The sequence below is a fragment of the Ascaphus truei genome, chromosome 2 (genome assembly GCF_040206685.1).
Source record: "Ascaphus truei isolate aAscTru1 chromosome 2, aAscTru1.hap1, whole genome shotgun sequence".
Taxonomy (NCBI): Eukaryota; Metazoa; Chordata; class Amphibia; order Anura; family Ascaphidae; genus Ascaphus; species Ascaphus truei.
In genome coordinates this window covers 389,539,211-389,565,272 of record NC_134484.1, presented here as the reverse complement: position 1 = coordinate 389,565,272, position 26,062 = coordinate 389,539,211, and the positions used below count along the sequence as shown (strand labels likewise).

General features: G+C 38.6%; 1 protein-coding gene across 3 annotated transcripts in view; it reads right to left on the bottom strand.

Annotated features, from left to right (window-relative positions):
• The window catches only part of ETV1 (ETS variant transcription factor 1), a 64,577-nt gene extending 46,860 nt beyond the window's left edge, over positions 1-17,717 (bottom strand). Inside the window, exons 1-5 of one of the 3 annotated variants that reach the window (XM_075587225.1) lie at positions 17,455-17,717; positions 16,899-17,049; positions 16,283-16,370; positions 15,592-15,639; positions 6,706-6,759 (exon numbers count right to left, since the gene is read on the bottom strand). In XM_075587225.1, the coding sequence (XP_075443340.1) occupies positions 6,706-6,759; positions 15,592-15,639; positions 16,283-16,370; positions 16,899-16,943 (235 nt within the window). In that variant the 5' untranslated portion in view covers positions 16,944-17,049; positions 17,455-17,717. Of the gene's footprint in view, positions 1-6,705; positions 6,760-15,591; positions 15,640-16,282; positions 16,371-16,898; positions 17,050-17,208; positions 17,228-17,454 lie in introns of those variants that run through there. The other 2 variants (XM_075587226.1, XM_075587227.1) reach the window with 2 other exon arrangements.
• Between the last annotated feature and the right edge of the window lie 8,345 nt (positions 17,718-26,062).

Sequence of the window (26,062 nt, the reverse complement as noted above, 5' to 3'; positions counted from 1 at the left end):
TGTCCTTTAGACTAGACACTAGATACTGTTATTTAGGTTACAAAATGATTGCTCAATAAACAGAACATATTTTAAAAAGGAGTATTAGGGAAACAAACACGCCAATTCAGTGCAAGAATAGAGACAGGCTTTGATTTAAACACAACAAATCTGATTTGTATTCAACCCCATTCGAGCAATTAACATTAATTAAAGTGCTGACAGATTTAAGACATTGGGTATAAAGTTTTGGTAACTGGTACATGGATATTTGTGGTCGGTCAATTGATTTTGACAAATAGTACATGGTGCAAATGACATCGTTTTTTCCTACCTTCTCATATTTATAAACTGGCATTAAGACAAAGCTCAACATTATATCCAAGGAACAAAACCTATGTACATGTAGCTAGTGCTAGAAAAATATATTTCTCAAATAAAGCTTAAGAACAATACTTATTACCTTTTCATTTCGACTACAAACATGTAATTCAATTGCTGTTTAAAATATGAACAGGATACGTTTTTTTTTTAATTGACTAACACAACATAAGACATCAAAAGTATACGTAGCCAGCTGAATAAATTAATTTCATTAACATGCAGACGACTTAAGAACTGCTTACGAAAAAGGAATTGCAATAGACAAGGCCTTACACTTTTATGACTGGAGAGAAAAGATTAGCATTGCAAATAGTGGTCAAGTGGTTAATATTTACAGTTTTACGTAATTTTCCCATTGAGTTTCAGCCCCCGCACGTATCTTTAATTTTTGAGTGCGCATATATTTCTATATATTTTGGACTTTTATGACTGGGCCATTTGTAAAGTAAGTGAATGCGGATTACATTTTATTGATAATGTTTTGGGGAAGAAATTGATATCAATGAATCTGCAATGAAACAGATAATTTAAAGGATGCTTAGAGATCTGTCTGGCATGTAAGGGCCAAGTATGTGAAGGGGATTCAGAGTGAGCGAGCAGAAAAAAAAAGCATTGCAATTCTGTGCATTTGTCTGAACCACAATCAGAGCTAAAAGCAATGAGGTTGCTTTACATTTGGGCTACATGCCAAACTGTGCACATTGAAAGCAGAAAAAAACAGTATAGAATGACTGCTCTCCAGATAGATTGGGGTAGCACAGCTAAGCAAACAGCACAAAATCAGCGCATGGCGCAAAGACCTTGTGAGTGGATAAAAATGATTGATTTAGCTGTTGTTACACAACCAATCAAATCTTTCCACACACGATGAAAACATTTATAAATTCAAAATAAATATTCATAATCTTTGAATTTAGTTTCACAATGTGCAATATTTGTTTATAAATAAGTAGTCTCAAGAAACTCAGTTTTAAACTTTTTTTCAATTAAATATTCAACATCTTCCGAATGTGAAGAAGATAGAAAAGGACCACAGATTGTAACCTGCAATCTATTACAAGTAAAAGTCCTTGCAATGTCACATAAAAATAGTTGAAAAAAAATAAAATATAAATATACACATACATATATACTGTATAAAGAAATAGAAAATAAACTTCATGGAAAAAAGGCAGATTCCGTGTCCTGATCCACCACATGACTTATTGGATCGGTAAAAGTGCCAGTCACAGCTTAGACATAACATAGCGAACAAAAACAAAAAAGTGTGCAGAACAATGGGACAAAATGTGATACTTAACTTGTAAATTGTTAAATCTGTTGAAGCGATGTCTGCAAACAATATTTCTTGGCTATAGCCAGATGGAAATGTAATGGATTCATGTCGGTAAACAATGAATGGCAGTTGTAATCATGCAAGAAGTTCCCTGAATTTACACAAATGAACACACACAAATAGTAACTGTCTCAACAAACATTATCTGTGTATAGTGTAAAGAGAACAGTAACCTAATCTTACACGTTTCAAATAAACTCATGTGATGTTTCTTACAAATGACTAGAACTGGAAATGATGATTCCCCAGAAATGTATTGCTGGCTTTTAACCCCTTTCTTGCTAAAATGATCTGCAACGTACTCAGTGTACATTTATTGCTTCATATTAATTATCCCATACTTAATATTATGTAGCATAATGGTAACTAATTATAAACACAAAATCAAATGAAGGTATTCCAGAACGAATCAGTTATCAACTCTGAATGATGAAAGGAAATAACATTTTTAATGTTATCATCCTAAATTAAATAGTTCTTTTTAATTGTGAGAAATAAATACCTACACCCCCCCCCCCCCCACAAAAAAAAAAATCTAAACCCAAATTCCTCTTATAATGATGAAACATAGTTTTAGATACTGTGGGGGTCATGCACTAAGCAGTGATAAGTGCTTTTAAGTGAGATAAAAAGCCATTATAGCGTGATATGGCCTGCTGTGAGATTCACAAAACAGTGATAAGTCTTTTAAGTGAGATAAATGCCTTTATAGCGTGATACTGTCTGCTATGAGATTCACAAAGCAGTGATAAGTGCTTTTAAGTGGGAAAAATGCCATTATAGCACGATACTGCAGTGTTATCACTGCTTTGTGAATCTCACAACAGGCAGTATCACGCTATAAAGGCATGTATCTCACTTAGAAGCACTTATCACTGCTTTGTGCATAGCACCCAGAAAACCCACTTATCACTGCTTAGTGCATGACCCCCTGTATGTTGGATTCATCTTCATAACTTGAAGTGCTGTAAAATACTAGCAGCAGTGCGTTTCAGCTCCTCTGTGCTTAGTTCATGTTTCCTTAACAACCAATCTTTGTATATTGTACTTTATTGATATACATTAAAACATTTGTTAAAACAAAATGCTTTAGATACTACATAAGTGAGTAAAAGCACAGCTGACCAATTAATGTAGTAATGCAAAATGGGGAAAAAATCCTTTCGGCAAACCTGAACACTCTGGGGGTCATGCACTAAGCAGTGATAAGTGGGTTTTCTGGGTGCTATGCACAAAGCAGTGATAAGTGCTTTTAAGTGAGATACATGCCTTTATAGCGTGATACTGCCTGTTGTGAGAGTCACAAAGCAGTGATAACACTGCAGTATCGTGCTATAATGGCATTTTTTCCCACTTAAAAGCACTTATCACTGCTTTGTGAATCTCATAGCAGACAGTATCACACTATAAAGGCATTTATCTCACTTAAAAGACTTATCACTGTTTTGTGAATCTCACAGCAGGCAATATCACGCTATAATGGCTTTTTATCTCACTTAAAAGCACTTATCACTACTTAGTGCATGACCCCCACAGTAATGTATAGGAATAGAGTCTAGTTGCAAACTTGTGATTCATTTACCAATGTACTTTATTAAAAATCTAACCTCTTTTTGGAGGCCTCCATGAACTGGAAACTCTCAATTGTTGTCTAGTTTATTTTTTATAAATGATGGAATATACCGACAGCCATGTATGTAAGGCCAATGCTTTTACCAACAGCATACTTCACCAAGGGAGGAGCGAGCGCAGGTAATATATACAGTATTTGTTTTCCATAAATGTTAGGCCAATTCTTTTCCATGCTGCATACTCCATAAGGGCATTTAATTCTAGTGTTAATGATACATTGCGTCATAGGGGTAGGTTTTGGGTCACCTGGTTTCTGCTTTAGTGAGCAGTTCCTTGGAGGTGTATGGTTCCTCCCTTCAGGATAGAGCACCAACCAATTCTCAAATTAGCATAAAGGTATAATACACCTCATTGTCAGTCTACACATCACCCTCCAGTGAAGAGCAGGTGAGTGTCTATAGCTGACAGAAACAAGAGATATGTGTAAGTATTAATATTTCACATTAGGGTATTTGTGCACTCACAGTTTACCTTTAAAATAAGGGAACTTTGTTACCGACTTTGGCCAGCTTGTAACTGCACTAAATCACAAAGAAGCCTATGCTTCATTTATTTAACCCCTTCATGGCACCTTCCATACTTCACAAAGTTTAGTTCACAGGACATTAAGAAATTACATATATTCAGTGCAGGTACCTGCTAAACGGTGTCTACCTTCATGAGGTTAGCAGGCTTGACTCATGTTTTGATCAAAAGATGCAACCAAATGACTCCTTTGACACCGACTTAGGTTCTAAATGTAAACATGTAACTTGTATATTTCAACCTAATTGGTAGGAGCACAGGAATTGTTTTTTGTTCTGTGTTTTTATAAATGATGGAATATACCAACATCCATAAGAGTGTTTATATAAAATGTAACGCTAACTGTTGTAATATGTATTGCTCATGACATCCATTTAAAAAAAGAAAACTACAACTTGTCCGTGAAGTTTCCAAAGGCTGAGCTTTGTGAAGGCAAACTGTATTTGCATGACGTGGATAGGACTTTATTATTTGATACCAAAGTTGAGGTATTATGACATGTGAGATTTGTGGTATTTTTGCTTTCATGTAGCAAGTAGTCTGTGGCCTTTGCTAATTTACTGTCACCTTCCTGGTGACCTGAGCAAATACCGAGCCATATATTGAACTAGAAATAATGTCAATTATCTAAAGGTAGCGGGTGAGGCTCATTAACACTTTTCTTTCTACATCCTCACAAATTACTAGCAGGTACCCTGAGATTTGATCACTTAATCTGATAAAATGTTTCCTTCTTTAGATTAATATACATTTTTATTTCTTCTTTTCCCCTATATATCCTAATGTTAATAAAGCATTCAGGTTTTGTAAAGCAATAAAAAAATGGTGGTGAAATAACGGTTACATGAAAATAACCATACACCGACTGCTACTACCTTGGGATATCTGGATCACATTCCACTCTGAAGACTGGAGATGAAGCCACATTAACCTCACACCAATTACAATGAAGATTTGATTGGTGATAAACTATTTCTATCATTGTACACAAATTAAAATGTTTCAATTAATAAAAAGTCTATTTTTCAGTGCCCATGCTGCATTTCATAAGCATCTTCGTGATAACTTATGCATTTCACCATACTAGGCATTATTTAAAAAATTGTTGTTTTTTTTTGTGGATTTCTACCTCAATGCAATCTTTCTTAAACTCCAAACATTTTTCATATAAAGGCAGGCAAATAAGTCTAGGATTTCAATGTAATTGCTCAACACAGTCAAACGTTTGAGAGAGTTGAATGGTTGTAATAGCATATGCTATACAGTATACAGGTGTTCTATATAAACTAATTAAACTGGTAGATCTAAATTCCAACTGCTCAATCACCTACACTTTTCAGATATACAATTGTCTCTGTTTGTAAAAATTGGAATGATACAGTACCAGTGATACTAATGTGATGAGTGTTAATGCTGACACAAAGTTACATCACAACTGAATTCACCTGAGCTGTGTAAAGAACATTATTCCGAGCATTGCCTAAATGGAATATCCCCAAACCTGCAGTCCAAACATTAGCAGGAAGGTGAATGGATTGAAATTATGTTTTAGGAAGCTGTGGGAAGCCAAGTAGACTTAAGGTCGTTTGACAAGGAGAATTCTTAAAACATGCAGGTAAAATGCCACCTACTTTCCTATTCTATTCCAGTTTGTCTTTGTTGCAGTATATATTTAATTTATAAATGATGGTGATGCTTTCTGGCATAAAACATGAATCACCAATGAAATGTAATGAATTGTACATTTCAAAAGTTTAAGGAAGAAGTAGCTTCACTTTAAGATTACGTACTAGTTACGTTTTAATATATCAACTCAATTCTTTGTTTGTATAATGTTAGGGTTTTGAACTGAATTCTATTGAAGTTTTTACTTTTGAAACGCAGACCCTTCAATGAAAAAAAAAAAACAACACACACACGTACTTTTAAATGTAAACTATCTTCAGAGATCCCAAATTATTTCTAAAGGAAGGAAAATCTGTAATTTACAAGTGCTAATGCATATAGATTTACAAGCAGGTGTTACTTGACTTCTACAACATGAAATAGAATGAGAAGGCACAAAAAAGTCTTATTAAAGTGCTATGTGAACAAAACATCACCTTTACAAAAACTTGTTTTGCTGTCTATAATGATCCATTATTTTCCTATAAAAATGTAACACCCCAGCACACACACACACACACATTTTTTTACATTTTTGTTTCTGGGTAGTATGAAACGGCTGCAATTTTCCTTTGCAAACATGTTATAATTTAGTTTTTTTTTAATTAATTTTCAATGCTCACACAATGATTTAAAGAAATAAATGCAAAACAGGGTTTCCTGTGGTTATATCAAAATTATTTAGCGGGATTGATCCTCTAAATTAGGTAAAGCAAAAGCGTCATGGTTTTGTAAGTAATGTTTAGGTCAGGATCCCTCAAATGTAATAGAAAGCTGGAAAATACCTAATGCACTTACAAGCAAAACTGTCCCATACAATTTACAGGGTCATTTTTCCTTCAGTTATGACGCAGTTATTTTACTTATTATGTAAAATATGTTTTTATGAAAAGCTATAAAAATCACATTTGATTTTATTTTTTCCATTTGGCAGGGGAGGAGGGCTTCGATTATATCTGCTGATAGTCTGAAATATATTCTAGAGTCCCATTTAAAAGGCCATGATTATGATCCATTAAAATGGAGTCTAATATCCAAATCACTTAAGAAAATCTACAGAAGATATATAAACATCATGTTACTGCAGGCTCAAATGAGCACTCTGAACACAATACTGTATTTGCTTGGATAGGAAATCAAAACAACAAAGCTTACACACACGAAATGAGTCACACTATACTTACAATTCTCAGCCTGATAATCTGGCACAAACTGCTCGTCATTGTCAGGCACCTGAGCTAAAAAGGGGGTAAAGAAGAAAGATTTCTCAAATAATGGCAGTGTGTAAAACATTACATTACAATTATAGACCAAATGTAAAATTACAGTCATACTTTAGGTCAAATTAAAATGCTCTTGAAAGTAGTTTTTCCAATATTAGACCCGACTAATTAGGATTTAGCTGAAGACACTATTGTTCTAGATTAAAACGGTTGTACAGATTTTGCAGTGTAACTTTTTTATTCCTCCCCGATGTTTTAGCACTTCAGTAGTTTTGATAATATCCAATAATCCACTAGAAAATATATACATGGGTAGTACTAACATTTGTTCTAAAATATACCCATGGCCACAGGGGGGACTAAGCTTTTGCTCTATACAGTATTTCTCATATAAGAAAAGATCGTTTTAATTCATACATGTTAATAATAAAAAAAAAAACAGCATGTAAAAAAATGCACCAATAGGTACATTAACAAAATCTAGATTACAAAATAAAATTAACATAAAATAACAAAGAATAACAAAGAAATTGTATTCTACTAATGAAAATATCCTTAAATGTTCTGCTTCCTTTTTCCTAACAGCATGAGTGCAGAATTTTTAACACAGCCCTATATTTTATCCCTATCATTTAAATGTTCCAATCATGTGAATTCTGTTATTTAATGACATTTGTACATAAACCTATCATTTTAAAAACTTTAAGATAGCTTGACAACTTGTCAAATGAAGTGCAGTGGAGTTTAGCGGAGATTGATTCAGTGGTAGCAGCACAAAGCAGCTGTATTCAAGCAAGAGTGTCATAAAATGCAGGGCCCAGGGCTGTACCGCTCTACAATTCCTCTGCTTGTTGTTGCAGTGTGTTGCAACACAAATGTGAATATACCAGGGGATCAACAACCCTGTTTAGCACTAAATCCTAAAAAATATGCACTTTCCATTTAGATTTAGTGCAAGCAGAGACAATCTTCCATTAAACATTCTTCTTGATAAATGTTTAGTCACTGCAATAATATTTGCCCAGCAAAAGAAACAGATGCATTCTAGTAAATGGTCAATGACAAAGGAGAAGCAGCAACAAATAGCCAACAACACTGCCCTGATGTAACATTGAGTAATGTATTGCTGCAGCATCCACAACTAAAAGATTCCTGATTTCTAACAGAATGCAGCTACTGATAATTAAATACAGCAATTATGACTGGCCGTTTCGAACAAAGATCTCAAATGAATTGCTTTAAAGCCGACTACAAGATATTAAAGGTGCACTACCACTTTGGGTTCACTATAATATATGAAACAGAGCACGACTTCCAAACTGCATATAGTTCTTGTATTTGGAAAAGAGTAGGCGGTTGAAACTACCAACACTCTACACAGTTAACAGTCTCTAATCTCAACTACTCTAACCCCATCTGATGTCTTTTAAAACCAATAGAACAGGGGTAGCCAACTCCAGTCCTCGAGAGCTACCAATAGGTAAGGTCTTCAGTATATCTCTGATTCAGCACAGGTGGCCCAGTCAAAGACTGAACCACCGATTGAGCCAACTGTGCTGAAGCCACCTGTGCTGTTGGTAGCCCTGGAGGACTGGAGTTGGCTGGCTACTCCTGCAATAGAGAAACCAAGTTGTGTGGAGTAGGGTTATCTTGTTTATTACTTCTCTGAATTAGAGGGCTGTAGGGAAGGATAACACCAAGAATAAACACTCTGCTGAGGCTCTTTAACAAGAAGAAAGTATAGGTAGCTTGAAAGGTATGCAAATACTACATATTAACAATGGTCATTTTAAGGAGGTCTTCAAATGTTTCCCCTAAATATAACGTAGAACGGTCCTTAAAGAAAGATTGAATTTGCTGATTTCAAAAGCACAATATTTTAACAAAATATTCTATAGTGACAGGATAATAAGACAACTACAGAAAGGAAGATGTTAATGATGTGCCTATCCAAAGCGTTTCTGTTGAAAAAAATTAGGTTTTTCTAACTTGAGAGTGATGTTTTTCTGCCATATTCTTGCCTCTATACGTGGACCACAGAATTTGTTTTTGAATCAGGAGTGCAGCACTGGACTATAATATAATAATGTTTTCTATTATATAGTGCGGGAAGTGTATTTTTGCCAGAACAATCTATTTTTGGGTGCCTGAGGCACAGAGAAATAAAAGTAACTTGCTTTTGGTCAGTGCTCTTACTCACTATGCCACTCATTACGCGTGTGTATATGTGTGTATATATATATATATTTATATATATATACACACACACACACACACATCTATCGATCTATATCTATCTATCTATATATATAGATAGATAGATATAGATCGATCGATAGAATTTATGATTTGGTTGCCTGACAAACTTTTAGAACTTGGAGTGTTAAATTAATATTTAGGTCATTAAGCCGCCACAAAATAAAAATTAAATTACTGCTGTAAGCAATACATGAGTTAACAGTTTGATTTCATAACTACTTATATACAAGTATAGGATCTATGTCCTGCATCTGTAACCAGATATATTAAATTACCAAAATTACCAACAAACTCCTCTTGGTTCAGATCAGTAACTTTTTAATCTGATTTAAGTACTTTAAAAAAATCCCTTCTAACATACTACAACATGGGTTAATATTGCCAAATGACATATGTAATTTCATACTATGATGTTTATATAACCATCAATCACATTAATGAGAAACAGAAACTCTCGGAATTGGATTTATTAACCTGTTCACTACTAAAATGACTAGCATAGAAATGCAGGGCTATTCCTTAAACATTGGCTCCTGAGACTGTTTCAAGTGAATAGGTAGAATAAACTAGAGCAGGTGAGATTGAGGCTTTACTATTTATGAATATGTGTAAAACGATAAACTTTCCCCTCCAGGTTCACACAGGTATTAATGTATACAGCAAATTAGAACAAAGAAAAGATCACCTATTTTTATTGTGTAGTTTGTTTTTAGTAGGCTAATCACAACAACCAGAACTACATGAGAGAGGTTAAAACGCTAATATGATAAAACAATGGGGGGGGGGAGAAATTTGAAATAAGCTGCTAACGGTCAAACTCCACATGGAATAAATGATAACCATGAGAAGAAGAGACAAAATCAATGACCAGTCCAATACTTTCAAGTATAAGGTATGTGGATTGTAGTCAGGATAAATGTTAAGTTTGACTAATTCAGTCCATTGTGATAGACAAGCTGGCATCAAGTCTCACACTATATCTTGAAGTAGCCCATATCTGAGCTGGTAACCGATTAATGAATTTCATAGTAAAGAAGATGCTGTTTTTAGCACTTGGCTTAATTACTGTTTCCTAGTAGAAAAAGTAAAATAATTGATTTAGACCAAAGTTATGTCTTACAAACAAACTCAGCAAGGATAGGTCTAAAGTGCAGCAGCACTTGAAATTAGAAAATATAAACTGATGTATACTGGTTCGTTATTAAGAAGATATAATCTAATGTCATGCTAGCTAATAGCTATTTGGAGATGGAATCGGAAGCATGTTTTTTTTCTTTATTATTAGCGGCTGCGGAGGTGGAGATGGGAGCTGTATTAACATCCACATGCCAGCTCCAACCCACCCCCAAGATGTTACACTTTTACTAAATAACAGAACATATCCAGGAGATGTGCAATTAATCTTTGTAGACTTATTGAAATCATAGTGCCTTAAATGTGCGCACAAACAAACTCTACCGAAAATGTGCTTGCTTCAAGGAAACAGGGTTTTCAAGCAAATATAAACATCCAGCATACAGGGGGTTAGTATTTTAATTAAAACATGCTCTATCCAATGTAACAATGACCCGAAGCCAAACAAGGCAGAAGATGTATGAGTCATTCTTTCTGCCAGTGAATGAGACAGCTGATCTCCTAAGCAATTTTTCAAGACAAGCAGTCAGAACTGGAGTTCTGCCTTCATTCACAAAAACACAGTCCACCATGAATCATGTGGTCCAACCACAGTCTTTTCATGTCACACCCTTCCACAAACCTACAGCAAAGTCAACTTGAACTTTATGCGTAAACACAGACCTGTTTGCTTTGTCTAAAACAGTGCACAGAGCCATTTTTTTACATTATAAACTATTTAACGTATTAGGGTTTACTGAATTTCAACTATGACATAACAACATCTAACTATAGTTAATTGTTAAGCATTCAAAAATAAATTTACCTGGTAGACTGAGCCACCTTTGCTGAAGCAGGGATATGCTTAAAACCTGACCTGGTGGGGAGCCTTGAGGACTAGATTTGGCCACCCCCGATCTATCCAGGTTTTGAAGTTGGCGTGTAGCCATAGCTATAATATTCGTGTTCAATATTAAAAATCTTTATTACACTTCTTCACTGAGATTCTGCCAAATCTCTATCAATTGTATGTTTATTTGTCTGTGTATGTTTTATCTTGTATTAATAATAATAACATGTTCTTGTATAGTGCTGCTAGGTTTACGTAGCGCTTTACAGAGACATTTTGCTCACACCGTTGGTCCTTGCCCCGTTGAGCTTACAATCTATTTTTTTGGTGCCTCAGGCACAGGGAGATAAAGTGACTTGCCCAAGGTAACACGGAGCCGACACCAGGAATTAAACCTGCTTCAAACTCAGCGCCAGTCAGTCATTACTTTACTCACTGAGCCACTCCTTCTCCCCTATATATACTATATACTATCAACAACAAAACTGTTTTCCTGAACCAGAACATCATACTTGATTTTCTTTCCACAAGTGTAAGGAAAACAACAGTTTTCTTTACATTTGCAGAAGGAACTTTAAAGATGGAAAAAAACAGACACACTTGCCTATACACATATATCAACAGAAAACCATTCAATGGAAAATATCAACATTGCATACAGTTACACTCGCGATAGCCTCAACACAATTCTAAAATTATATAAAAGAAGCCTGACAAAATTCTAGAAAAGTTATGGTATGGATTATTAAAATATGTGTGTGTGTGTGTATATATATATATATATATATATATATATTTTAATGAATGTAAACCGGGTATCTTAATCATTACAAAAACACAATTTAAATATATAAATTAACAAAAAGATATTGTATTTCCTGGATGATGATGCAGCCTTTGAAACAACTTATGATGTTTCCCACTACGACTTTGCTTCTCTCTTTTTGGCTATTGTAAAGCCAGTGCCTAATAAAAACGTTATAGAAGTATAGACATTGATTGTATACAAAAATGAAAAGATAATGAGTTGGAACATAAAAATACACAACGAGTTATGCAAACAGTTGTTATACTTCCGAATAATTGAGGCGGCCCTTGCTGTAACCTTAAGCATACATTTTCTTACATGAGTACAAAAAGCTAATTTATTAATTTGTTGTATTGTTATCTGCAATATATCATTCTTAATAAAACGATTGGAGTCAATCCTAACTGTGCCATTATAAAAACTCACCTAAAAATGTTTCATTGTGCAGATCAAATGTAATGCCATCTCTAACTTGAAGTTATGCAGAGGGTTCATTCATTGTTCTTTGCCATCATTAGTGCTAATAGTAGCTTGTCAATTTAGGAGAGCTTATTCATGCACTCTTGGGTGCCCATCTGGCATGTAAGAATCAATTCAGACCAAACCTTCTCTCCTCCCCCTGCTAGTTCAAGATAATCATTAAGTCTCCAGAAAATATAACTCTCCACGCGTGTGTGTACATATTATAACACACACACACACACACACACACATACATACATACATATATAGTGGTTTTCCAATGCCATTCAACTGTCTCTCAACAGCCTCTACTACACTGTATTAGAAACAACAGGTTTCTTTGTGTAAAATGACACATTTTTTACATCTTTACATTTGGTACCCATTCCTTTGCATTGTGTTATTTTCAATAATACTTAAGTCAATGATCAGTAGTGTATATGTCTAATATTTTAACTGTTACAAGAATCATGCTATATTTGCCGAAATTATACAAGACAACAACTAACCTGATAAAAGGTAGAAGTTTTTACAGGACAAATATATATATATATATATATGTATATATAAATAGCATTGTTGGTCATCTCGGTTGAGACATATCGAGCAATGCAGAGTAGTAGTGATAGTAAAACGGTCAATAATTCTCTGTTCCCCATAGTTAGTATTGCAAATGTTTTGCAATTTTTTTCCCACATCATCTTCTCTAAGAAATACTATTATCCCAATACTTAACTATTAGTAAGAAAAAGTATTCTATTGAGAAAAAGATAAAAACATTATAGTATTATACAGTAATTACACGTACAGTATAATGTATTATATGATATGCTGCAGGGATAATGTTATACTGTAGCTAAAACCTGTGAGGAATTTCAAACAATGTACAGGGACATTTGATCAATTATATTCTTTTTCTGCAATTTTCAACTAGTTAGGTTGACAGATATTAGCAACCAAACACACTTTATTAACTATTACCTCATTCTCCATTGCATTTCACTAACATACTTCAATAATGCCTTAAGTATTAGAGGGTTTCTGAAAACTTCTTTGATATGTTTTATAGTGTGATACACCAAAGTTGCTAGACCAATAGGCAGGTTATCTGACCTGGTCGGTACCCAGTGAGGTTTCAGAACTAGCTGGAGAAACAAGGTATGTTGTCATCCGTCTTCTTAAAAGGGTGATGGTACTTTTAGATTTCATGGTCACTTTACTGATTACACAGTCTCACAAACAGACATATGTAAACACTACAAATTCAGCCAAATTTGCCACAATCTTCTTTCTGAAGAACTATATAAAGGGACAAACCTACCAACAGATTAGCTAGGCTAATTTTATACTTCATCTGTAAGCTGTTGCTTCCACTGGGACATTCACCAACTCCCTGTATTGTAATTATCAGTGCACAAACTTACGTTTGAAAAAAAAAACTAAATAATAGGAAGTAAAAGATAATTGAAATATATACTGCGTAATTAATGTTTTTGCTTGCTTGAAAAGGGAGATGTATTCGCCTTACCTATAATAGACTAATAAGTCATATTACTAAATTCATCATTTAAAATAGCATTTTATACTGAAATGTAAGAAGACATTTTTTTACTACTTCCAGTCCTTTCATAAAACTTGTTCAGGCAGGTACTGTATGTACACCAGGCTATTTAACCAGATGGTGATTTATCTGCAACCCGACTACTCAACCAAAAATATTCTGCAAAACCACATGAAAAGATATGCAATAACAGCCGCTCAACTATTTCAAATAAAATATATATAATAATGTACTTGAATAAATATATATATATTTAGCGGTTTATCAATATTCAGTGTATTAGAAAGTGTTTATTCCTCTCAGGTGCCCATCTTCAAAACTTCACAATGACTAAGTAACTATAATATTTGGTTAAACTAATAAGTTCAAAGAGACAATGACATTCAAAAAAAAAAAAGTGCAACTTTTCCTTGCACAGATGTTAACAAAAGACAACTTAGCAGTTTAATTTATGACATTTGATCAGTATTTAGAAGAAGAAAATAAGAAGGATGAGAGCACGGTAAGTGGAAATAACATGATTTAGCATGCTGTTAATGCACTAGTATTAGCGGCTCAGCTCCACGATATTGCTTCTAAGCAAAATTTATGATGACATCTTAATAAAACAAATACTAATGCCAAAAAAAAAAAGGAAAACATGTTAACAATTTAACTATATACTACTTCTGTGTTAATGATGTCTTCATTTCATCTCAACGAGTACGTACGCTAAATAACCTCTTTATTTTATTTCACGTAGTTACAGGCAATGATTTATACTTTAAATGATTGCACTGTCAATCTCAAACCTGAAAGCCTTGATAGAGTTACAACAATCTTTAAAATATGATGCGTAATGCAATCCAACATACAAATAATGTTACATTCTAATACCATAAAATAACGAGATCTACCAAGTAGTTTTGCATTCAAAATAATTTAGAATATATGTACAATACAAATTCAATATTAACTATACTATAATATTTGAAAAATGAAAATAGCACACCTCAATCATCAGGAACTGTTTATGGATCTCTCCTATAGCATCCTTTGCTATTAGCTTTCCGCCTGTCACCTAATGTCCTTAAAGTAATATGAACTAAAATCCCACTGTAACCACTTTTAATATGCCAAAAAATAACAGAATGAATTCAGATCTAGGACAAAAGCGGTGATGCATTTTACATAAAATATTTACTTATTAACGAGAACTACAAACTTCAAACTATTGAAAATAAAGTTATGTTTCATTAAAAGCTGGGGAAAATCCCAAACTCTTGCATACACACCTAGACTCCTATGCTGTGAGCAAGGTGGAAAGAAAACACTTGCACTTAATTCTTGAAGCATCCCGTCCAAATGAACTCAGAGAAACCAATTTCTGCCATCAGAAAGGTACTCTTCCAGAACACCAAAGAATCATGTGTGCTGTTCAGAAGGAAACAGCAAGACCTGTTCTGGCTGTATGCAGTCTCTTGAGGTACACTGATATAAACCTGATCAATTGCAATTAAAAACTGAACAGAGGCTTAGAACTTGAAGTCTTGGAGCATTAGTTCTTGCCAAAAGCAGATGTGATTGTGAGCTGGAAGCAATTTCTCCTGGTAATTTGTGATGACACTGGGTAGAGCAGCCTCAGAGTCCCCAAAGACAAACTCATCAGAGGCTCTAATGTATGCATGACACATGATGTGGCTCTTTTAGAGCTCAATTAATTGGGCTGAACATTAAGACAGCAAATTCAGGACTTTTTTCCCCCTCTGCTGTTGGTTTTCCTCCTGTAACATGCATATTTTTTTTTGTTCTTACCTTCTGCAAGCCATGTTTCTTGTAACTGGCTCAGATCTTGGAAGAGTTCTGGAAACAAAGTTAAATATTTGCACTTTAATATATCATGTATTACTCATTTACGCCAATTATATCAAAATAATAATTTGTGTAACATTTGTTGAATTGATACATCCACCATTCGGTGGCCAGGAATTCATCAATGGGGAGATTGGACCAGGTAAATTACAGTAAAAAAACAAGGCAAAATATTAAGCACTGAAGAGTTCATTTATCTTTTTTTATTTTTAGCATTGTGGTGATTGTATCAAAGTTTTGGTCCTGAAGGTAAGCCAAATTATTTTCAGATAAAACTTTATTCTTGATAGCATGCTGTTTGTAATGAGCATTACTTTACAGAAGTAAATACAAGATTTATTATAGGTGGGTGTATGATGTCAGCACCAGGGTAAAATGCTAGTGATGAAAATGGAAACAGTGTGAAAGGGAAGTCTGTGCCCAGCCTGGAGGTAATACAATGGAAATAGACAAGCCATTCAAACATCATTAGATACCATTCAAAAGTAATTCATAGGCTGAGTGAACCAAGATTTGCAACAATGTGTTTTTACAAGCAGAGTTAGCACATAAAGGCTCTATGAGCAAATCAAGGCGGAAAATACACTAACTGAAGTCAAAACAACCACACAGTTTCAGATCTCAAACCACTCACCTTCTGAATCATGAGCCAGATCCCTATTTAGAAACTTTCTTTTCCTGACGTTCGTGGCTCTCTCAGGGCAGGTTCTCCCACTCTGAGTCTACAACACAGCAAGAAGCAAGGGCTTAAAACAAACCGCTAACATGGAAGCAGTATTATTCAACGTTTACATTATCCTAACGATTAAGCACCCTGTGTATTTAACTCTCAATTATATACCAGACGAAGGAAGCATGACCTTGAAATCCTTAAAATAACCCAAGGAGAAAAAGATTCAGCCATTATGCAAATATATATAGTATTATATGATAACGTATGCTCTATTTAGTCTAATCTATAGCATACTCATAAATAACATGTGTAACGTTCAACTTGCTATAACTAATCGTTACACTTCTTTCACAACAACTCGGTTGTAATGTTTTAAGGAACACTGACATAAAACACGTTTATAATGAAGCTGCATTTAAGCAGAAGTTGACAGCTGTAGTTTTAAAGCAGAGTCGTCTGACCTGGAGCCTGCTAAAAGTGGCAGCAAAGACAACCCGATGTATTATTATAATAGCCCCTCGTAGAAATAAGTCTTATGTCAAGTTTCTAAACACCAACTTGGGAAGCGACCACTCACATTGGTGACCACGTAAGGCACTTGCTGGTCATAAAATCCATCCATTCTGCAGCTCTTAGGCAAATCTTAGGTCGGTATTTTATGTTCTGGGCATTTATCTGGTGATTTCCTCGGAATCTGGGCTGCGAGCAACCTACAGGGAACAAGATGGCTTTAGAAAGAAGAAGGGGAAAAAATCATGAATGAGAGGCTTGAATTTGCATAGCTAATTAACCTTCAACAGTTCCATTCATAAAAAAAAAAAAAGCTCTGCGCAGCACTAAACTGAATTTGCATGAAAAAGGGCGACTAAAAACTTGCAAATAATCACTTTAAACGACAGATCTTGCCCCTGTATTTACACCCCAGCTACATTTTCCAAAAGATCTGTCACTGGGATCACTGATTCTCAAACGTGTGCAAAACTAGTAATGGCGATCAACATGATTTGCTTTGCACCTAACGGGAGTAGAGGCGGAGATACAGGTCGTAGGGACCCGTTTTAAAAAAACCTCCCCGCACAAAAAAAGCAAGCGAGGATCCTGGCGATATTGAAAAAGTTGTCGGAAAGACCCACCTGAAGGCGATGCAAAGCGATCGGCTGCACCAAACTCCCTCCAAATTTAATAAAAACATTAATTATTTCCCAGCACTTCCCCCTCTGGAAGCAGAAAGCGCCACTGATAGAGCTGAATTATTCTGTGGTTTTTCCTCTGCTTCTCCTCCAGGGGCCTCCTATCCAAACTGATAAATCTCTCCCTCCCATTGGCTCTCTGTCTCTTTCACGGGATCAGATTTCTGGCTGTCAATCAGGCTTCTCCCTCTCCCTCTGATAAGAAAAACAATGGCTCCTGATCCCCCCCGCCCCCCTCCCCGGGGGAGCTGTAAATCTGACCTTTCTGCTGCCCTTTCCTCACCCTCCCAGTGACATTCGGAAATGCTTGTTTTCCGCCAGCTCCATTCACTTGACAAAACAACACTGGGAAGACAGAAATGTGAGACTGAGCCCGTGGCGGTTCCCCTCACCCCACTCTCTCTCTCTCCATCTTTCGAGTTCGCTCTCGCTTCCCTTTGCAAATAATATGATGTTTTTATTAGCAGGGGACCCGTTTACAAAAGTTTGCTGTTATGGTCCTGAATAAACGATAGCCTCTTTATCTATCTATGGTTGTTCGGGTAGCAGCACATTTCAATGCGCTGTATTTATTACTGTGGATGACATTGCTTCCTGTTTATGTAGCGTGGTATATATAGACATATATCATATTATTATAAATAGATATTCGTATCATATTTCACTGAAATATAACTAGTGATCCCTCTTCTTTAATTACTATTACAATAATTGTGTGCAAGAGACGCTGTGAACGACGACATGTATTCACTCAGCACCATTCTTGTGTTAATATGACTCGTAGTTAAACACACTGTTGTGAACCGTCGTTGAACGCAATTCAAGGCACTCAATGTACAGTAATCCCACATCGCCATTCTTTATTGCAGAGATATAATGTACGCATGTCGGATGATAGGAGTGTGCGCTACGTGTTCCCTTTGCACTGCTCGGGTGAGCATTTGCTTGTTTCGTTGTTTCTTTCAGATGGATATTAAGTGTCCCGGTCCCCTCCTCTTGTAATCTGAGCAACAGTTTGCAGAGACCGTCTGGAGCGGACAGAGCAGGATTGGTTGCCCGGGCAACCTGGGCGGGGTTTGGATTCTGTCCAGTCTGCCTGTGCCGGGCAGCCAATGGAGGCGCGTGTTTTTCTAATCTGATTGATGTGTTTATTCATAGACTCGCAGCCGAGATTTGCCTCCGGGCCCTTTGAGCTATAGAGCTTCATTCACAAAAATTCCAGAGAGGGTCACATGGAACTATGGGGGTGGAAAACAGGCCAAAGTTACCAGAGCTGTGGAAAAAAAAAACCTTCAATGAAAAAAAAAAAAAAAAGTGAATGCGGATCTCCCTGTACGAAAAGAAATGAGTGTTTGCAAGTGTTTGCAAGTACAGCATTTCTGTGAAGCCGTGGAGTCCCGGAGAGCCTTGTTTAACCCCTACAGTGCTGACGGAAACTCACAAAGCCCGTGAAAGTGATTACATTAACTGTTTATGTTGAACATAATTTAAACATGATACTGTAGTTCAGGCCTGCACAACTCCAGTCCTCGAGGGCCGCAAACAGGCCAGGTTTTCAGGATATCCCTACTTCAGCACAGCTGGCTCAATTAGTGGCTCAGTATTGTAGTTGATAGTTTCAGAGCTTCTGCAACGCTTGTGTGTCTCCTATCTGTATAGAAAACATCCAAACTTGCCTTAAAAAAGTTATTCAAAGTGTCCAATTTACCCGGCAGCCACCTCTATAACTTCCTCCATTATTTTGCCGCAATTATTTTCTTCCAGATTAGTGCTGGTTGGGGTAAGGGTTAGGCCCGGGCCATGGTGCCTTCACCCGTGTGGAGGCTGTGAAGTCACCCGCGTGAAGCGGGTGATTTCCCTGTCCTTGGTGGACGGGCCGTGGGGGGCGTTCCTAGGGGCGTCACGGAGCTGGTTCAACCTCATTGGGCGAATCACTCACGTGACCTGCATGTCGTGCCAAGAAATCAGTTTCAACTCCTGCCTCCACCCGCGTGTGTACGTGCGGTCTATGGGCGCAATCAAGGTTGCCACCTTCGACCGACGGCCAACCTGGAGAGTTTTTTTTAAATGACACTGTTGCCATGACAACTGGACGCTATGTCACGTGGCGTCAAGTTGCCATGACAACGTAGCACCACATGACGTCGTGACGTAGCGTTTCATTGTCATGGCAACGGGCGTCGTGATGCTGTTATGTCACATGACGTTCCCGTTGGCATGGCAACACAGCACCATTTGCCGCTGCGCAGCCATATTGCCAGTAGTTGGAGGGGGAATTGCCAGGAGACATTGCCGTTGCGGCACTATTGCTGCGTTAATAGTATATGGAATTGTCTATTACTGTACATAATTTCTATTATTTATAACTAACGCTAAGGACAATTGTTGCAGACAAAGTCGTCGCTAATCAATATTAATTTATTACAATGGTTTATCTCAGTTTACTTTGCTTGAGTTAATTTAACAAAGACTCACAGCTATGAAAAGACAACATGGCTGTTGAGGCGACACCAAGGGGGAGCGGATTGCAGGGGACACTGAAAGGAAATGGCCGGTTGGTGATGGCACCGCTGCGGGTGCTAGAGCTGTACAGCGGCATCTGGGGCATGCTCTGCGGAGTGACAGCTACCAGCAGCGCGCACTCACAGCGGCGCGTGGCCCTGCTGTAAGCATGCGCTCAGAGTTCAACGAGGCACGCACTCATAACTTTAGGAACAGCACTGCTCCACCACAGCCGTCCTCTGCCGCCCGGCCCCTGCTTCATTCACTAGCTGACGATAGAAAATGTGCACGCCACTGCCGCCAAGCCCGCCCACCCGGAGATTTCAGGGACCAACCCGTAGCCCAGAGATGGGTATGCCAAACCTGAAGTCTCCGGGCCAAACCCGGAGAGGTGGCAACCAAGGGCGCAATCAATGCCATAAGGCAATCTGATCGCGCCCGTCCAGTCTCCCACACCATGGACTCAGTCTAAGGCTGACATATTAGGAACAGGGTGGCATATTGAAGTAAGGGTTAGGCTGTATCCATACTGCTGGTGACTGCGCACGCTTGGCGCGAACAACAGGCCACACCTCTATGAGGCAGGCCATAGAGCACGTGATGAAGCACGACGGCGCGACCGTGGTTTCAGCTGACAAAAAAAATTGATTTTGTCGCACGCCAGGTCACGTGAACGGTTGAGCCAATGAGGGCGAACCACTCACATGATGTCACAGCCACACCTCCGCTACAGACATCACAGAATTCCCAAAGACCACGGATCGCAAAAAACTACAGGCGCGCGCGACACCATGCGCTCCATCACGCGTGCCCACCTACTATATCCGATGCCTTAGGCAGCCGTATTAGGTACACAATGGCATATTTAGGTAAGGGTTAGGCAGGCAGGAATATTAGGAACCCAGCATATTAGGGTAAGCGTTAAGCAGGCATATTGGGGACACAATGGCATATTGGGGACACAATGGCATATTGGGTAAAGGTTACGCAAGCATATTAGGGAGAGGATGGCATTTTATTTATTTATAAAATGTTTTACCATGAAGTAATACATTGATAGTTACTTCTTGTTTTCAAGTATGTCCTGGGACATGTTAAGGTAAGGCTTAGGCTGAACAAGTCCTTTATTTATACTGCTGCCGGTTAAGCAACACTAAACAAGTGCATTGTTTGCCCTGATCGCTGGGTACATTACTGTACCAGTAGCCCCTACCAGACTTATTTCCTAAAGAGGTGAATGAACTTTGCAGCCATAGCACTTGAAAACATTTTGACACCTGATCTGAAAAAAAGAAGTGACGGAGGAACAATAGAGATATCGTTGTGATACATGGTGTGAAAAAAATAATGTATCCACAGTTCACCCTGAGTAGCTGTTATAAAAGTTTTCTCTTGACACCCAGACAAGGCCACTTGTTTTAATTATAAATGCCATTATAGTATGACTGTTATTAGAGCTGATGGGTATGCAGACGCTCAAGTCTCTGCTTGGAAATATGACAAATATTTAAAATAATATTAAATCTGACAAGCGTGGAAGGGTGTATTTTTAATTGGGATTTAAAACACTTTCCTGAGCTTCTCTAAAACACAAGGGCAGGATACATCATTATTTTATACATACTTATTACTAGTGCTGAGATTTACACCAGTTTTGGCAAACTCTTTTGCAAATAAAGGATGGTTAGCTATAGCCCTAGTCTTAACATTCACATAATTTAAGTTAGCAAGTAGCAATAAAATATCACCATATGAATTTTTAAACGAGATTGGTAAAAAGTACCAAAAATCCCAGTTTGCACATCTGTAAAGACAATCACAGTTTGCAAGAATGTTCACCTGCAAACTTCCTGTGTTCTAGGGAAAGGTTGCCAAATTGCAATAGCTGGTGGAACTAGGGTTGGGCGGTAACAAAAAAATGGACACGATAACGATATTAAAAAATGTATCTTGATCATTTATCGTGATAACGATATTTATCATGATACATACAACTAAAAAATGGGAAGTCATAAAAATGTCTCTCTTAACCCCTTGCTCCCCCAACAGGGTTTAACAAAGACATTGGGTCCTATGCTGTGAGCGCCGATAAGCCCTATCTCGCCAAAAAAAGCCTACTGATATTCAGCAAGCCCTGAAAAGTTGGCGAGAATAGAAAAACTGGCATTTGTTTTTTGGCAGAAAAAAAAATCCGCCGACCGCTTGGCGAGAAACCCTATCTCTTCACCCGCAGTCCCCTCGCAAGGCCTAAACACCCACCAAGGGCCAAATACCCCCTTCACCCACCCCCTCTACCCACAATAAGCCTGGCACGGGTGGATAACCCTTTCATTGCCTTAGCGGTTAGTTGCTAAGGTAATGAAGTGGGCTGTAAATGCATTTTTCCTGCATCGGATGCATGCCGGGGTCTCCGGTGCTGGTATTAATGGGTATCAGGTCCCGACACCCCCGGCATCAATCCGATGCAGGAAAAGGGCTTAATTTTTTCTAAGTGCCGTCTCGCCACACCTCTCCGCTCATCCCCAGCTTCTTGCCAACTTTTTGTGCCGGGACGGTTTGGAGAGGAATTGTCAATTCTAAAATGGCGAGAAGCTGATCGGGGCTAATAGAATTCAGCAAGTTTAAAAAAGTGGCTTTTCGCCGCGCGTCTGCCAAAAATTTTTTGGTAAAATAAAGGCGACTTTTTCTGTTCTTGCCAGCTTCCCGCTGCTTACTGAATCTAGACCGCATTTTTGGTGAGAAAGTAGCAAAAAGTGCCTTTTCGCCACTTACTGCATAACCCCCTTAATCTTTGAAGAATGTACTTGTTGGCCCATTAAAGGGACAATCCCTCCTAGAACTAAAATGTTCCAATTGTAGTGATATGTTTCCGAGTTTTTTTTAAATCAAAATCCTCCACCTCTAAGTACAGCTCAACCCCGTTATAGCGTGGTCCTCGGGGCCACCCAATCTGACTGAGCTATAAACGGGTTGCGCTAATTAAAAAATAAAAATGGCCACTGCGCGCCTGATCGGGAGAAAGGGGGAGGAGGAAGGCGCTGGCAGCCCTACACGACCCCTAGCAGCCACCATACTTCTCCCAGCATTCCCCGCACTCCCCTCAGCAGCTCCGTACCATCCAACCACTGATCCCCGCACCAATCCCCCATCCTCGCACTGATCCCACCCCCCAGCGTCGCACCGATCCCCCCCCCCCAGCCTCACACCGATCCCCGCACCGACCCCCCCCAGACTTGCACCGATCCCCGCACCAATCCCCCAGCCTCACACCGATTCCCCCACACCCCCCAGCCTCGCACTGATCCCTGCCAGCAGCCCCACGATGCCCCAGCAGCTGACACCAAAGGTAGGGGGGGCTGTGAGTGTGTGCTGTGTGTGCACTGTGCTGTGAGTGTGCTGTGAGTGTATGCCGTCTGCTGTGTGCTGTGAGTGTGTGCAGTGTGCTGTGAGTGTGTGCAGTGTGCTGTGAATGTATGCAGTCTGCTGTGAGTGTATGCAGTCTGCTGTGAGTGTGTGCAGTGTTCTGTGAGTGTGTGCAGTGTTCTGAGTGTGTGCAGTGTGCTGTGAGTGTATGCAGTGTGCTGTGAGTGTATGAAGTGTGCTGTGAATGTGTGCAGTGTGGTGTGCAGTGAGTGTGTGCTGTGTGTGTGTGCAAAAAACCCCCCTCAAATCGCGTTATAAGCGGATCGCGCTATAACGGGGTTGAGCTGTATTTGTAAATAATAATAACTTTATTTCATACAGGCACTTTTCTCCCAATGGGTCTCAAAGTGCTTCACAATTACTGTATAGTGCGTGGTACGCAGCATTGTACATAGGATTTTAACAGACACAGTCCCTGCCCAGGTGAGCTTACAATCTATGTTTTTGGTGCCTGCAGCACAGGGAGATAAAGTGACGTGCCAATGGTGACAAGGATCTGACACCGGGATCATTTTGTAATTTAATTCAGTAAATAAGGCAAGCTAAGACTTGAAAAGGGTTTGCTTTTCTTTGGCTGCTTTCTTTTGTCTGATATCAAAGTGTGTATAGGAAGAGTTTGCAAGACAAAATAACCTTCTCTCAACTCTCTCACTTTTCCCTCTGAAAATAAAAATGTGGGATAAGAGTAAAGGAAAATCTTGATTATTTTCATGACCTATTCTAATATATTTTGTAGTCAGAAGCATGGATCCTAAAATGTGTGCTATACTGTATAAATATGTCATGCTTAAAATCCTTAATTTGAGTGTGTAGCATGCTCTAGTGACATTATGCACAGTATAAACACCATGGGCCTTTTGTGACAGTATTTCATCCAGAATGATTTCATAATAGATTTCAAACAACCCTTTTACCTGAAAATAGTAATTTTGCTACTCGCGAGTTCACAGGAATTCACAGGACTTTTCAAATTGTTGCCATCAAATATTAAAATGTTAATTTCTGTATCAGTATTGTGGTATACCCTCTAGAAAACTACATATTTTTTGTTGGTGTTATTCTCCATGTACTTAAATGTAACTTCGCCGATCTAATTAGTTTGCAAAAATTCAGGAATATTCTTTCAAATGTTGCAATGTAGTATGACTATGGCTATCACAATTTTGACTGGATGATGCATAGTACACAACACTTAAACATATTTTGTTTACTTTTAGACAATACAAAATCTAATACATTTCCTTTTTGTTTAGTGTATGTAATTACTATTTTGCCATGTAATTACAGTACCTATATAACCAATCACCAAGACTTAAGTTATGTTTTATGAAAGTAGACAGAAATATTGGTGTGTGTCATTTTAAACTGTCCGACAATGACTGACCATTTAGATTGTCCCTTTAAATAACATAAAATGAACATTAAGGTGCCTATGCAGTAAATTCCGATAGAAATTATCGGCCAGGTTTTGAACTCGCCATGTTTTTGCCGAGTTGCTCTCACGGTATGCAGAAATGCCCGAATATCAGTGAGAGCAACATTAGCAAACATGGTGAGTTGCCGGCGCCGAGATGACCTGCCCTCCGAGAAGGGCTCATCCGGCGACTTGTATCTGCGGCAGATAGATCTGCCTCTCTCTGCGGAAAAATCGCTGAAAATAAAAATATTTTTTCATTTAAATTTTATTCCTAGTGTAGATGAGCAGAGGGTCTCCAGAGCAGAACCGCGTTGGTTTGAAGTCCGGGGACCCTCTACTTCCCGAGATACAGGCCCTGTTATGAGTGCCGGTATCTCCTATGCATGGAGATGTCCCGATCACGTGACGCAGGACATTTCCATGCATAGTAGATACCGGCAGCCCTTAAAGGTGCATGTATCTCGGGAATTAGAGTGTCCCCGGACCTCAAACCAACGCGTTCAGCTCCGGAGTCCCCCTGCTCATCTACACTAGGAATAAAATTTAAATGTAAAAATATTTAGTAAGCACCAATACACCACCCACCCCGGTGCACCCCCATAAAAACATGATTCATTATTTTACACACAGGATTAATACCCCAGGCCGGCGGGGGTCCACGGAGGTCCCGATGGGTATCTGCAGGCCCCACTGTTCACCCCGGAGGGTACCCACGGGTGTCTGGGGGCCTCCGGGTGGTCCTGCTAGGCACCGTGGTCCTCCAGGTGTCCCCGTGGGGCCCCAATGGGGTCCACGGTGGTCCCCGCAGGTGACTGGGGGTCCCCGGGTCATCCACACAGGTGTCTGGGGGCCCTCAGCTGGTTCCCAATGGAGTTTTGGGGCCCTCGGGTGGTTCCCACAGGTGTCTGGGGCCCTTGGTTTGTCTCAGCTGGTCTACAGGGACCCCAGGGGCCCCAGTTCTTCCCTGCAGGTGTCCCTGTGGGTCCTCAGGTGGTACCCATGTGTGTCCGGGGTTCCTCAGGTGGTTTCCAGGGTCCCCGCTGCCCTGCGGTACCAATCCTGTATGTAAAAAAAACATGGTCTACCTTTCAATCAATACACCCCCCCCTCCCCACCACCAAACACATACAGTACAATAATGGGCAAAATAGCTAACATCCAGATATGGATAATAGATAATTTGCCCATTATTAAACACAACATTAGCCA